General features: G+C 42.0%; 1 protein-coding gene across 1 annotated transcript in view; it reads left to right on the top strand.

Moving 5' to 3' along the window:
* The window catches only part of SLC5A1 (solute carrier family 5 member 1), a 73494-nt gene that overhangs the window by 43999 nt on the left and 15880 nt on the right, over positions 1 to 13615 (top strand). The window contains exons 11-14 of the mRNA XM_006747689.3: positions 1633 to 1783; positions 4170 to 4338; positions 8019 to 8234; positions 10450 to 10555. Of these exons, the coding sequence (XP_006747752.1) occupies positions 1633 to 1783; positions 4170 to 4338; positions 8019 to 8234; positions 10450 to 10555 (642 nt within the window). The remainder of the gene's footprint in view (positions 1 to 1632; positions 1784 to 4169; positions 4339 to 8018; positions 8235 to 10449; positions 10556 to 13615) is intronic.

The following is a 13615-nucleotide window of genomic DNA, read 5'->3' as shown; positions in this document are numbered from 1 at the left end:
TCAGTGACAACTTTATTGAGCTATAATTCACATACATATGATTTATCACTTAAGGCATACAATTCAATGGTTTGTTAGTATATTCAGAGGTGTGCAACCATCACCATAGTTTTAGAAAACTTTTATCATCTCCAAAAGAAATCCTGTACCCATTAACAATCATCCCATATTTTACCCCAACCCCCTTAGCCCTAGGCAACCATTGATCTATTCCCTGTCTCTATGGATTTGCTTGCTCTGAGCATTTAACATAAATGGGATTATACAATAGTTGTACTTTGTGTCTGGCTTCTTTCACTTAGCAGAATGTTTTCAAGGTTTATCCACATTGTAGCATGCATTAGTACTTCATTCTTTTTTACTAATACATGATATTCCATTGCATGGGTATATCACACTTTGTTTATTCATTTATCAGTTGATGGACATGTGTTATTTCAGCTATTATAAATAATACTACTATGAACACTCATGTTCGAGGTTTTTTTTAAAGATTATTTTAGAGGGAGAGAGAGTGGGGGAGGGGCAGAGGAAGAAGGAGAGAGAAAATCCTAAGCAGACTTGCCACTGAGCATGGAGCCCAATTTGGGACTCAATCTCATGACCCTGAGATCATCACCTGAGCTGAAATCAAGAGTCAGGTGCTCAACCGACTGAGCCACCCAGGTGCCCCTCATGTTCAAGTTTTTATGTGGACACATGTTTCTATTTCTTTTGAGCAGATACCTAGGAGTGAAATTAATAATCATATGGTAATTGCATGTTTAACTTGAGAAACCGCTAGACAATTTGCCACAGTGACTGTGCCCTTTTACATTACTGCCAACAATGTATGAGGGTTCCTATTTCTCCACATCTCCACCCACACTTGTTGTTACATCTTTTCTTTCTTTCTTTCTTTTTCTCTTTCTTTTTCTTTCTTTCTTTCTCTCTCTCTCTCTTCCTTCCTTCCTTCCTTCCTTCCTTCTTTTTTATTATAGCCACCCTAGTGGGTACAAAGTAGTATTTTATTGCAGTTTTGGTTTGAATTTCCCTGATGTTGAGTATCTTTTCATGTGATTATTAGCCACTTGTTTATCTTCTTTGGAGAAGTTTCTATTCAAGTTCTTTACCCATTTTAATTGGATTATTTGTCTTTTTTATTATTCAGTTATACATGTTCTTTATATATTCTGCATACTAGACCCTTATTAGATATATGAATTGCAAGTATTTCCTTCCATTCTATGGACTTTTTACTTTCTTGAGAACCTCATCTTTTGAATCCTAGTTTCAATCTTTCTGCTATACCATGAATTTTTAAGTAAAAGACCTTATAAAACTCCTTTCAGATGGACTCACACACACACCATCACCACCATCACCATTAACCACCATCACCACCGTCATCATCATCATCATCATCATCATCATCATCATCATTCAATTGCAAAGTATTTACCTCGTATATATTTTGTCCTTATCTCTTTGTTGACTGCTTTGGGCTTACAATATAATATCTAGTCTTTGGAGAGACAAGTTGGAGAACATGGCATGGTTTCAGAAGGCAAACAAAGCTTGAGTTCTCACAATTTCTAAGTACAAAAGAGTTGAGTTGCTGTGTGTGCCACTCAGAATCTCCTTCTCTTTCAGGGCTGCGTGGCCTGATGCTGTCAGTCATGTTGGCCTCTCTCATGAGCTCCTTAACCTCCATTTTCAATAGCGCCAGCACCCTCTTCACCATGGACATCTATACCAAGGTCCGGAAGGGAGCATCTGAGAAAGAGCTCATGATTACAGGAAGGTAAGTGCAGCTTCTCCTTGCCACCCATCATGAAAGCCTGAATGATATGTGCTAACCCTCAAGGTAGAGAAGACTGGTAGATGCCTGGTTAGAATGGGAGTAACCTCTGTGGCTAGTTATATTTGCACTTCAGTGGCATTTAACTTTAAATTGAAGATCATCAAACAATACCTGTCTGGAGTAAGACATGACATCAGAAATCATCTAATCTAACCCTCAGTTTATCAACAAGCAAAAGGAGGCTCGTCTTTTTTTTTTTTTAAGATTTTCTTTATTTATTCATGAGAGAGAGAGAGAGGGAGACAGAGGGAGAAGCAGGCTCCTCACGAAGCAGGGAGCCCAATGCAGGGCTCAATCCTGGACTCTGGGATCATGACCTGAGCTGAAGGCAGATGTTTAACCAGCTGAGCCACCCAGGCACCCAAAAGGAGGCTCGTCTTGCCTAAATCCAGGTAGTCTGGACAGTGGCAGAGCCAGGACTGGAACTCAGGCCAAGTGAGTCCTTGTCCAAGGCCCTTTATACTGCCCCACGTGGCCCTCCTCAGCCCTCGACACTGTAGCTCTTCACATGGGCCATCTTCAAGGCCCAGATGCCTCTGATGCCTTGACCATTTGCTACAACATTTTGCATGACCATTGTGAGGGTCAAGTGATACTGTGCTTGGGAATATGCTCTGTAAAGTCTAAAACAACATGCTATACATACATTTGTTATTGCCAAATGGGATAATGGACACAACAGGATACTGAAAGCCGGAAGGGTTGATACATGGGTCAGAGGTGCTCATAATCTTGACTATCCATAGAACAGATGCTTTGGATAGAGGATTAACTAAAGCTCTACTATGTCTCTTTGTGGGGCTATGGCAGGTCAACTTCCTCAGAGCAGGGGGATCAAGTCCCTGTGATGTCAGTCAAGAGAAATTTCACAGTGAGTGCAGGAGGGGTATGGACTGCCACCTCATAGGTCTCATCAATAAGATTAGGGCAAAGGAAGGAAAGGGAAAATGACAGGCCATTGTCAGGTGATGAGCCACCTGGCACCCAGGGGAGATCTGACCAGGCCCGAGTCTACTACTTTGCTTCACAGAAAGCAACACCATCACCCTGACTGTTTCTTTTCCTTAGAAAGGACTTTACTGTTTCCCAGCCCCCTGTTATCTATAAGGCTCGAGATGCAACATGAAAAGAGAACCATTTTGTTGCTTTGCTCAGGGCTGGCCCCCTTGGCTCTGAGATTGTTGGGGCTCACACTTTTTTGGATCCCATGACTGCTGCCCTGGAGCTTATCCCTGCCCTAGATGAGCTTACAGGAGACAATCCCAAACTTTGCTATGGGGACTGTAAGAGCAATCAAGGAGTCAAAGAAGGGAGAGGTGAACATGGCATGCAGTAGTTGGGGAAGCTCCTGGAAGAGGGAGGCCTGAGCTGAGGCCAAAATGGTGGGTAGGATTTGGGTAAATGGGGGGCAGTGGGAAGGGCATTCCAGAGAGAGAAATATATGAATGAAAACACTGCTTTGCAAAGGTTAGTTTAAGACTCTTTTGCCTTAAATTCATGTAAGTGAGGTAAGGGAATCATAGCCTTCTTTCTGATTAAATCAAGAGCACAAGTAAGAGGAGCTTGTAAGGGAACCCTCCAATCTCTTCAAAACTTGAAGTGAAATTCAAGAGGAGAGCTGGACATACTTGGTAGTGTCCCTTTCTGTCTAGACTGTTCCTTTATAAACTCTTTTTGGCTGTGGTTTTCACTTTATGAAGTGAAGAGGAGGAGAAGGAGGAGGAGGAGAAGAAAATAATATTATGGCCTTTACTATTTATTGAGTACCTACTGTTTGCTAGGTGTTTTGCTATAGCTGATCCTTATTCCAAAATTGCAAGGTCAGTCATATTATTCCCAATTTGCATATGGAGAAATTGAGACTCAGAGAGGTTAAGCAAGGTGTCCTATGTCACATAGAGAAAAGAAAGATTTGAATCCAGGACTGCTTGGCTCCCAAATCCATACCTTTGTTCCTACACTCTGCTACTTGTCAAAGTGTGATACTCTATGGCAGTGACTGGTTTAGGTTAGTTAAGTGCATTTCACTTATTCACGGGCACAGATGACTTTCTCAAAGAGGCAGAATACAGAGGGAAAAAAACCCTCAAGAATGAATTTGCTAATTATTTTTCCTTGTTGTGGTCATATTACACACACATACGACATGTATCTATAATATATAATAAATGAAATTATGCACACACATATAAATATATACATTTATGTGCATATGTATTTGCTAGTTATATATATACACACACACAAACACATCTGATACATAGTAATATATATTTATTCATATAGAGCCATTTATTGACACTGTACTGGGGGGCTTTGATTTCAGGTTGTTCATCCTGGTGCTGATAGGCATCAGCATTGCCTGGGTGCCCATTGTGCAGTCAGCACAAAGTGGGCAGCTCTTCGATTACATCCAGTCCATTACCAGTTACTTGGGACCACCCATTGCAGCTGTCTTCCTGCTTGCTATTTTCTGGAAGAGAGCCACTGAGCCGGTAGGTATCGTTTATGCATGTCCTGAAAAGCCACTCTGACACAGAAATTCCCACCTGGAGCTGCATAGTCTTCATGGGAGGGATTCTGTTTCCCAGAGATCTCCAGCGGGAATCGATGTGCCACTGAAGATTTGTATGGGAAAGCCTTCAGAGACTCTTCTGGGTTCACATTCTTTTGGATCCCCCTCTCCTCCTTACTACAGGTTCCAAACTCATTCCCAACTAATGATGTACATTTTCCACCCAATCTGGGTGATTTTGACCTGATAACATGGCACTAGCCGGGAAGATTGTAACCCCTGGGCGAGCAGCTCCTGAGGAAGTCCTAGCACAGGATCCCTCTAGTGGTTCTGCAGTGAGCTTGGCTTCCTGGCCAGCACTTCTCAAGACCCAGTGAAGGATGAAGTCCTAGGGCTCAAGCAGTTTATATGCAAAACAACATAAAGTAGATCCTAATTGAGTGGCACAGAACATGAGAAGGGATTCACGGAAAGGCTATATAGCACAGGGTGAAACTGAGAGGGAAGAGAGGGTATTCAAAGCAGAGAGAACAGCACCAGAACTTGGAGGCAGAAGTGCAAGGATAAGGGTAAGGGTGAGGGGCTTGTAAGGCATCTCACCTGGCTCAAGAGGGAGTTTGTGTGTATGGATAATGGAAGATACGCTAGAAAGGCAGGTTAAAGTTAAATTAGGAATGGCTCCTTTGAAAACCATGCTAAAGAGTTTGGGTTTTCATTGGGATGCTGTTACAGGTTTTGAGCCACCATGAAAAGGATGCCTTTGGATATGACTTCTGACTGGGGTATTGCTCACCTGGCTCTGTATCAAACCATCTGCACACCCAGGGAAGGCGGGGATGGAGTGGGGGTGCTGACTATGTAACTTGTCTGAAGCAGTGTAAATGATGACATATTTTTGGCTAGAGATAACCCCTTTCTCCCAGTAGGACAAAAACAAAAATATGCTTGGGAAATACCTCACTGGAGTGACCCAGCTTTGAAGTGCAAAATTACGTGTGCTTCTCTTCATTCAACATTTGCTATTAGGAACATAGTCCAGATTTGCTGGTAACACAAAACTGCACGCACAGATAAATCCCCTTGAGAGATCAGAATTAAACCTGCAAGTGATCATGACAGGTTAGAGAAATGGGCACACTCTTAGGATATATTTCAATAGAGATTAGCAGAAGCTGAGATATTTCTAAAATAAAAGTTAGTAAAGTGTGGCTAGAAGCCCAGCTGGGTATTGCTGTGGACTAAAAACAGATTCAGTTCGGGGTGCCTGGGTGGCTCAGTTGTTAAGCATCTGCCTTCGGCTCAGGGCATGATCTTGGGGTCCTGGGATCAAGTCCCGCATCGGGCTCCCTGCTCAGTGGGAAGCCTGTTTCTCCCTCTCCCACTCCCCCTGCTTGTGTCCTCTCTCTCGCTGTCTCTCTCTCTGTCAAATAAATAAATTAAAAAAAAAATCTTTAAAAACAGATTCAACAAAGGACTGTGGCATTCAAAAAATAAGGCTAAGAATTGGGATAGAGTGTAGTGGTTCTCAATTGGGAGTGATTTTGCCCTTCCCCCAAGAGACTTTTGGCAATGTCTGGCAACATTTTTGATTGCTTTGATTCAGAAAATGCTACTAGGATCTAGTGGGCGGAGGCCAGGGGCTAAACATTCTTCAGTGCACAAGATAGCTCCCCACAAACCCATCCCCAAAAGAATTATCCAGCCCAAATGTCACAGTGCTGAGGGTGAGAAGCCCTTGCTAGAGTCTCTGGAGAGTAGCACGTAGAGACTGCAGAGTGATTCTCAGGACTGGCCAGGGATGGTGTTTGATGAGGAGTGACTCTAAGGCTTGAGGAAAATGTCAAAATTTCCCAGATTTTTCAAGAGCCTCTTGAGAATAAGATTAAAGGAACAAGAAGAGGAGGCCAATTGCCAAAAGAGAAGGGCTATGTGTTCATTAATTGAATTTATTTATTTATTTATTTATTTATAGGTTTTATTTATTTATTTATCAGAGAGAGGGAGCACAAGTAGGCAGAGTGGCAGGCAGAGCAGGCAGAGGGAGAAGCAGGCTCCCTGCTGAGCAAGGAGCCTGATGTGGGACTTGATCCCAGGACCCCTGAATCATGACCTGAGCCAAAGGCAGATGCTTAGCTGACAGCCACCCAGGCGTCCCGCTAATTGAATTTAAATTTAAAAAAAGAAAAAGAAAAAAAAAAAAAGAAAAAACCCACAAAACACCAAAAGAGAAGGAAAGTTTTATAGCAGATTTTATCAATATTATTCCTACAAACTAAAGTAAAAAAAATTTTTTTTTGAATGAATAAGTGTATGGGGAATGAATGAGGAACATCTTTTTCTCTATCATCTATCTATCTATCTATCTATCTATCTATCTATCTATCTATCTAATCTATCATCTATCATCTTCTATCTATCTAGCAGATAAGTCTAGATGCCAGACATAGGGCTAGGTACTGGCAACACAAAGGGAATAAATCCTGGTTTCTTCTCTGGGCAAATTCCCAGTTCAGATGGGGAGACAGAGAAGTGAGTGAGTGATTCCATAGCAGTGGGATTGGTACTGGCATGGAGGTGTGTCTACAGTGCAGTCACAGTGAGGAGGATGCGCCCACTCAATTCTGTTTTGGGAGGATGAGAAGGGACATTTAAGCTAGGAAAAGGTTACCAGGAAGGGAAGAGCTTGTGCTCTCTCAGACAGAGTGACCTGTACAAAGACCTAGGACATAAATACACATGACATGATAATGGAGCATACCTGGGATATAAAGTGCAGGGGTACCCATGGCTAGGAAAGTTCAACAATCAACATTTGACAGGAAGGCTCTTTTTTTCACCTTTCTATGAGCTCACTGTACTTTTTCACTGGTCCTTTTAAAATGTGGCCTCTAGATTCAGACCTGGTTCTCTAGGTGAGGACTGACCAAAAAGGAAGCAAGAAGGAAGTAAGGAAGGAGGGGAAGAAAGGAAGGGAGGAAGGAAGGAAGGAAGGAAGGGAGGGGAGGATTAAAAAACGCTGAAAAATTGTACCCCAGTATTTTTAGTCTCTTAAAGGCTTTCCATATTTCTAATATGCAAACCCAAAACTTAATGTAAAGACACATAGTATAATTTTATGTTCTCAAATTAAAAACAGTGACTTTAGATCTATAAAAGGGGCTAAAGAAGAAAGTAGTATTTATATTTTGATGGAAACATGCCTTTCTCTTCCATCCCCAGAAGACCCAATTTGTTTTTCAGTGTCTTCAAGAAAGCAAATTACTTCACAAGTAATTACATTACCTCTGAATATGCCAAAATCTGGAGGCTGATGGTGATAGTAGCTACAGGGAGGAGATTAAAATTATTTTTAAAATTAAAAATTAATTTTTGGAATTAAGACTTTGGGTTGATACTTGACACCAGGTGTTAGACACTGTTACCCCATTATATTATGAATCTTGTTTTATGACCCAGGTAAAATCATGTCACTGAAACATGATAAACACACCCTCTGAAGGCTTGGGCCTGACATCACGCTCTTAGCCATATTCTGAACGCCAGCGTTCTGGCTTCAGAAGGCCTGAAGCTATTATTTGTCTCTTTTTATTCCTTTGCCCCCAGGAATGCCCAGCTGTTTTGTGTGTTTGGTATTAATTAGCCCAGGGTTTTCTTTCACAGGGAGCCTTTTGGGGACTGATCCTAGGATTTCTGATCGGGGTGTCCCGTATGGTGACTGAATTTGCCTATGGAACTGGGAGCTGCATGCAGCCCAGCAACTGTCCCACAATTATCTGTGGTGTGCACTACCTGTACTTTGCCATCATCCTCTTTGTCATTTCTGTCATCATCATCGTGGTTGTCTCTCTCTTCACCAAGCCAATTCCAGATGTGCATGTGAGTATCCATTTTGGGGAATGTGTCCTGCCCTTGTTTCATGCTCATGCTGCAACACCCATCTTGTTGCCCTTTGCTCAATTAGACAACTCACACTCACATGACTAAAACAGTCCATGCTTGCCATTGGTTTTACATAGAAAGACACAAGCCAGAAAACACGGTGTGCCAGCAAGGTGGTATCAAGTGTGTGTCCTCAGCTGGAGTCCTCACAGTAGTTCCTATTTCAATCCAGGGGCTAGTCTCTGGATCCTGCTCCCCAGGTGACAGCCCAGGTGCAAGGGAATGAGATCACATGGGTGAGCACAGGGGCTAGCCTGGTTTAGATGCTCATGTCTCATATAGAAACTTAGATTTCTTCTAGTAGTCCCATGGCATAACTTCCAGGGGTCCCAGCAAGGAACATACTTAGTTACAAAAATCACCACACTCAGGGAAATTTGAAGTATGATATACCCTTAATTTTTTCCCCAATTAACCCTCTAAACAATTACCCATATAATTCGAGAAATTTCAAACAATATCAAAGTCAAATTGATTCAAGAGTCCAAAAATGGCAAGTACTCTTCTTTAACTCTAGATGTCACCCTTGGTTTAGGATTTATTCACAGCCCTCCCAATGCAGATGAAGATTTCCAATTATAGGCCATTTTTACCATAAGCAGTATAATCTGGTAATCCACACAGCTAATATTTTACCTTTTTCAGGTTTTCAAGGAACAGAGCTAGAGTTAACCCAAGATCATATTTGTCCATAGAGAAAGAGAAAGGGTTTTTCTTTTAGTCTTTTAAAAAATTTTTAAAATTCAATTAATTAACATATAATGTATTATTTGTTTCAGGGGTACAGGTCTGGGATTCCTTAATCTGATATAATACCCAGTGCTCATTACAACACATACCTCTCCAATGTCCATCACCCCATTACCCCATCCCCCCACCCCCTCACCTCCAGCAACCCTGTTTGTTTCCTAAGATTAAGAGTCTCTTATGGGTTGTCTCCCTCTCTGGTTTCATCTTGTTTCATTTTTTCCTCTCTTCCCCTATGATCCTCTGCCTTGTTTCTTACATTCCACATATCAGTGAGATCATATGATAATTGTCTTTCTCTGACTGACTTATTTCGCTTAGCATAATACCCTCTAGTTCCATCCACGTTGTTGCAAATGGTTAAGATTTCAATTGTTTTGATGACTGAGTAATATTCCATTGTGTATATGGACCACATCTTCTTTATCCTTTCATCTATTGATGGACATCTGGGCTCTTTCCATAGTTTGTCTGAGAAAGGGTTTTGTTAACTTTTTACCCATGCACACACAAATACAGGGACTTATGGAATCCCTAAGAGACCTTCAACCTCATTGCCAAATTTTCAAAGCTGTGACTAATCTTAATGTCAAACAAAGACTGCTTTTATAGCAGAAGAACCACCATTATGTTTTTTGGCTGAATCTGTCAATAGGTTTTTCGTGTTGTATTAACTGCTTCCCGATGTCTCAGCATTTGCAAGTGCTGCAGTCCCAAACACATTAGCTCAATGATTCCTCTTGAAGTAGAGAAAGCAAGGTAGTCACCAAAGAGGGCATAGTTGGAATGAATACATTTCATTGACTTTCAGACTTCTTCAAGTTTCTGGTTCCATGTCCATAGAAACTGTGTCTCCAGTGGTACTCTATTCTAATATGGCTCATGATTCTACAGATTATCTTCTTATAATGTGACAAACACATAGTATAAAACTCTGCTCTTATACTGCTGGTCTGAACAAATAGGCATTTAGTCTTCATTCTTAGCAATAGTGCTGAAAGAAACAATTTAGTTATCATATATAAGAAGAGTTCATTCATTCAAGACAGACATTTCTTTATTCAAGGCAGTCTTTTAGTCTTTGAATATTATAATAAGGGCTTGTATATTCATGTGTATAATTTACATTGAAGTGCCCAACTTATTTAGAGATAATGTGGCTGGAAACTGTTATCTATGTTTTTGTTGGTACTGAGAGACCACAGTACCTCTTTTTTTGTTGTTGTTGTTTTTAGTTTTTAATGAGTTTCATTCAGCAAACACTGGCCAAACTGTGTTCTAGAGCATTAACTAGCCATCCACTGACACCTTTCAGGAAGTGATGCACATCTCTTTTTTTCTCTCAACTTCTTGGCATGAGACACTATTTGGATCTTTCTGCCAACCTGTTTTGCTTTCTCCACAGCTCTACCGCCTGTGTTGGAGCCTGCGCAACAGCAAAGAGGAGCGTATTGACTTGGATGCAGGAGAGGAGGACATTCAAGAAACCCCAGAGGAGACCATTGAAATAGGTGATTTGTGATTCAGAGCCTATCCCAAGCCCTAAAAATTTACTCCTCCAACAGAAAGACCATCTTACTGAAGTCTTTACAAAATGCTTACATCAAAGCTCAGATCTCTCTTTAGAAGGGAATAATGAGTGAGGTGGGGGATGAGATGGATAAATGCGTTTTGGGAAGTTCACTCTGAGGCCAGGTCAAGGGGAAGAGAGAGGTACAGAATCACCCCTGCCTCCTTACACCTCATAGTTCACAGTTCTCAGTAAGTATCAGTGGCGTATTTGCCACGCTGACTTGATTTGGAGCATGACCAGGGAGAAGGAAAGAGTCAGAGCCTGAACTGAAAGTAGATGGATCCTAAGCTATTGTCAGTCTAGTGACATCAGGAAGATAGGTGAGAAGCTCTTGGGGGTCTTATGTCCACATAAGATATAGAAAATAAAATTTCTCTGAAGTCCAGTAAGATAATGCTTAGTCAAGTGTTCACAGACTTATCCTGATCATGGAGAAAAGCTTTCCTCAGCTTTTGTGTTAGAACTTTTTCTCCTTACATGGGACTGGTGCACACATGAAGGATGGTTGTGGAGATGTGTGGTGTGCCAAGATGTGGGAGAACAAGGTCATAGGTGCTTTATCTGGTGCTGGGCTAGAGGTCTCATCACTCCATCTGAAGGGAAGCACAGACAGAGTAGAATAAGTTCTGAATATGGCCATCAGAAATATCACAGAATCCTAGCTCTGGAAAGGGCCCTAGAGATCATTTGGTCTTAAGGCCTTATTTTACAGATATGTAAACTGAGACCCAGGAAGGGAGAGGCTTGGCCTATTATCCCAGCTCTGATACAATCTGCTCTTGGTCTCTAAACACTTTTTAGTTCTGAAACCTGTGACTCTGCATGTACTAGAAGGAACCTGGAACCATAGGCAGTTGACCATGTTATTGAAAAAGACCTTTTCTGCTTCCTTGGAGCAGGGAGGCATGAACATGCTGCCTGCTTCCCCCACTTCCCAAAGTGTCTCCACATTGGTCATAAGGCTTGGGATGGGTGAGAAGACAGTGAGGGTGGGCACGTCAAGCCTCAGGAGGGCTTGCAAGCAAGTGAGCGAGCAAGTGCAGGTAGAGGAGGTATGGCCAGAAGAGTGCTAGCATCCTGCCCAGTCCGTCCTGCAGGTGCAGGTGCGAGCCAGGTAGCAGAAGTTAATTACTTCTGGAGGAGGAGCAAGATGGTGGATGAGTAGGAGACCTAAATTTCATCTGGTCCCAGGAGTTCAGCTAGATAGGTATCAAACCATTCTGAACACCTACAAACTCAACAGGAAATTGAAGAAAAGAATAGTAGCAACTCTCTGAACAGAAAAGCGACCACTTTCTGGAAGGTAGGACGTGTGGAGAAATGAATCCAAGGCGATATTTGGGAAGATAGACTGTGGGGGGAGGGAGCCTCCATCAGCCAGCTACTGGCAAGTGATAGAGCAGTGGAGCACAAAATCGGAACTTTTAGAAGTCTGCTCCGCTGAGGGACATCACTCCAGTGGCTAAGCGGGGGGTGGAACCCTCGATGGGACAGTGTGGTCTCAGGACCCTCAGTGTCACAGAAAGACCGGGGGTGCCTGAGTGCAGCAGAGCTCCCAGGTATTGGAGCGGGGAAGCTGGCTGCATAGATGGAGCTGAGGAGTGGGCTTTCAGCTCGGTGTTGCCATAAACTGTGATCCGGGGCACAGTCGGGACACTACTCTTCGAGCAGGGACCCAACAAGTGGCAGATCCGGGGAGACTCCCCTTTCTTCCCCAGGGAGGAGTGGCACGGGACTGCACCCCAGGAATCTGCTGGGTTTGGAGAGGCCGAACAGGGTTGTGTGCCAGAGATAGAAATGCTTGGTCACAGGCTGAGTAAGCATGGAGTGCTTCCTGAACCCAGGGAGAAAGGAGTGATTGACTGCTTTTCTCTGGGGGCTCACTGAGGAGTGGGGCCCCGAATTCTCAGCTCCTCTGGGGTGGAGATTGGGAGGCCACCATTTTCACTCTTGTCCTCCAAAGCTGTATGGAAAGCTTGCAGGGAACAAAAGCTACAGAGAGCAAACTGAGCAGATTACCTAGCCTGGCCCCTGACAAGGGCGGTGCAATTCCATCTTGGGCAAAGACATTTGAGAATCACTGCAACAGGCCCTGCCCCCAGAAGATCAGTAAGAACAGCCAGCCAAGATCAAGTTTACCGATCAATGAGAATGGCAGAACTCCAGCACTAGGGGAATACAGCACATAGAATTCATGGCTTTCCCCCCCATGATTCTTTAGTCTTTCAAAGTTAATTTTTAAATTTTTTTTAATTTTTTCTTTTTCTGTTTTTTTTTTAAAATTTTTCTTTTTCCCCTTTTCAACCAACATCTTATCAATTCCTTTTTTTAAAATCGTTTTTAATTTTCATTTTTAGAGTCAAATTCTATCCCTTCGTTGTAGTTAACCTTTATATATATATATATAAAGTTTCTCTCTTTAAAATTTTGGGATACAGTTTCTTCTAACAGACCAGAATATACCCTAAATCTCTAGTGTATGGCTTTGTTCTAGTCTCCTGCCTGATCACATTCTCTCCTGCCCTTTTTAAAAATTTTTCTTCTTTTTTCAACCAACTTCTTATCTTATCAATTCCTTTTATAAAGTCTTTCATAATTTTCATCTTTATAGTCACATTCAATCCCTTCATTGTATTTACCCTTATTTTTGTACATTTATAAGTTTTTCTTTCTTTAAAATTTTGGGAAGCAGTTTCTTCTAACAGACCAAAATACACCCAAAATCTAGTCTGTAGCTCTGATCTATTCACCAGCCTGATCATATTCTCCTTCTTTTTTCTTTCCATTTCTTTTCCCCCCAGTTTTGTGTCTCTTCTGATTTGTTTAGTGTATATTTTTCTGGGGTCATTGTTACCCTTTTAGCATTTTGTTCTTGTATTCATCTACTCTCCTCTGGACAAAATGACAAGACAGAAAAACTCACCTCAAAAAAAAAAAAAAAAAGAACAAGAGGCAGTACTGACTGCTAGGAACCTAATCAATATGGACATTAGTAAGA

This window comes from Leptonychotes weddellii, chromosome 13 (genome assembly GCF_054177405.1).
Source record: "Leptonychotes weddellii isolate Sample4059 chromosome 13, ASM5417740v2, whole genome shotgun sequence".
NCBI lineage: Eukaryota > Metazoa > Chordata > Mammalia > Carnivora > Phocidae > Leptonychotes > Leptonychotes weddellii.
This window is presented reverse-complemented; position numbering and strand designations above follow the sequence as displayed.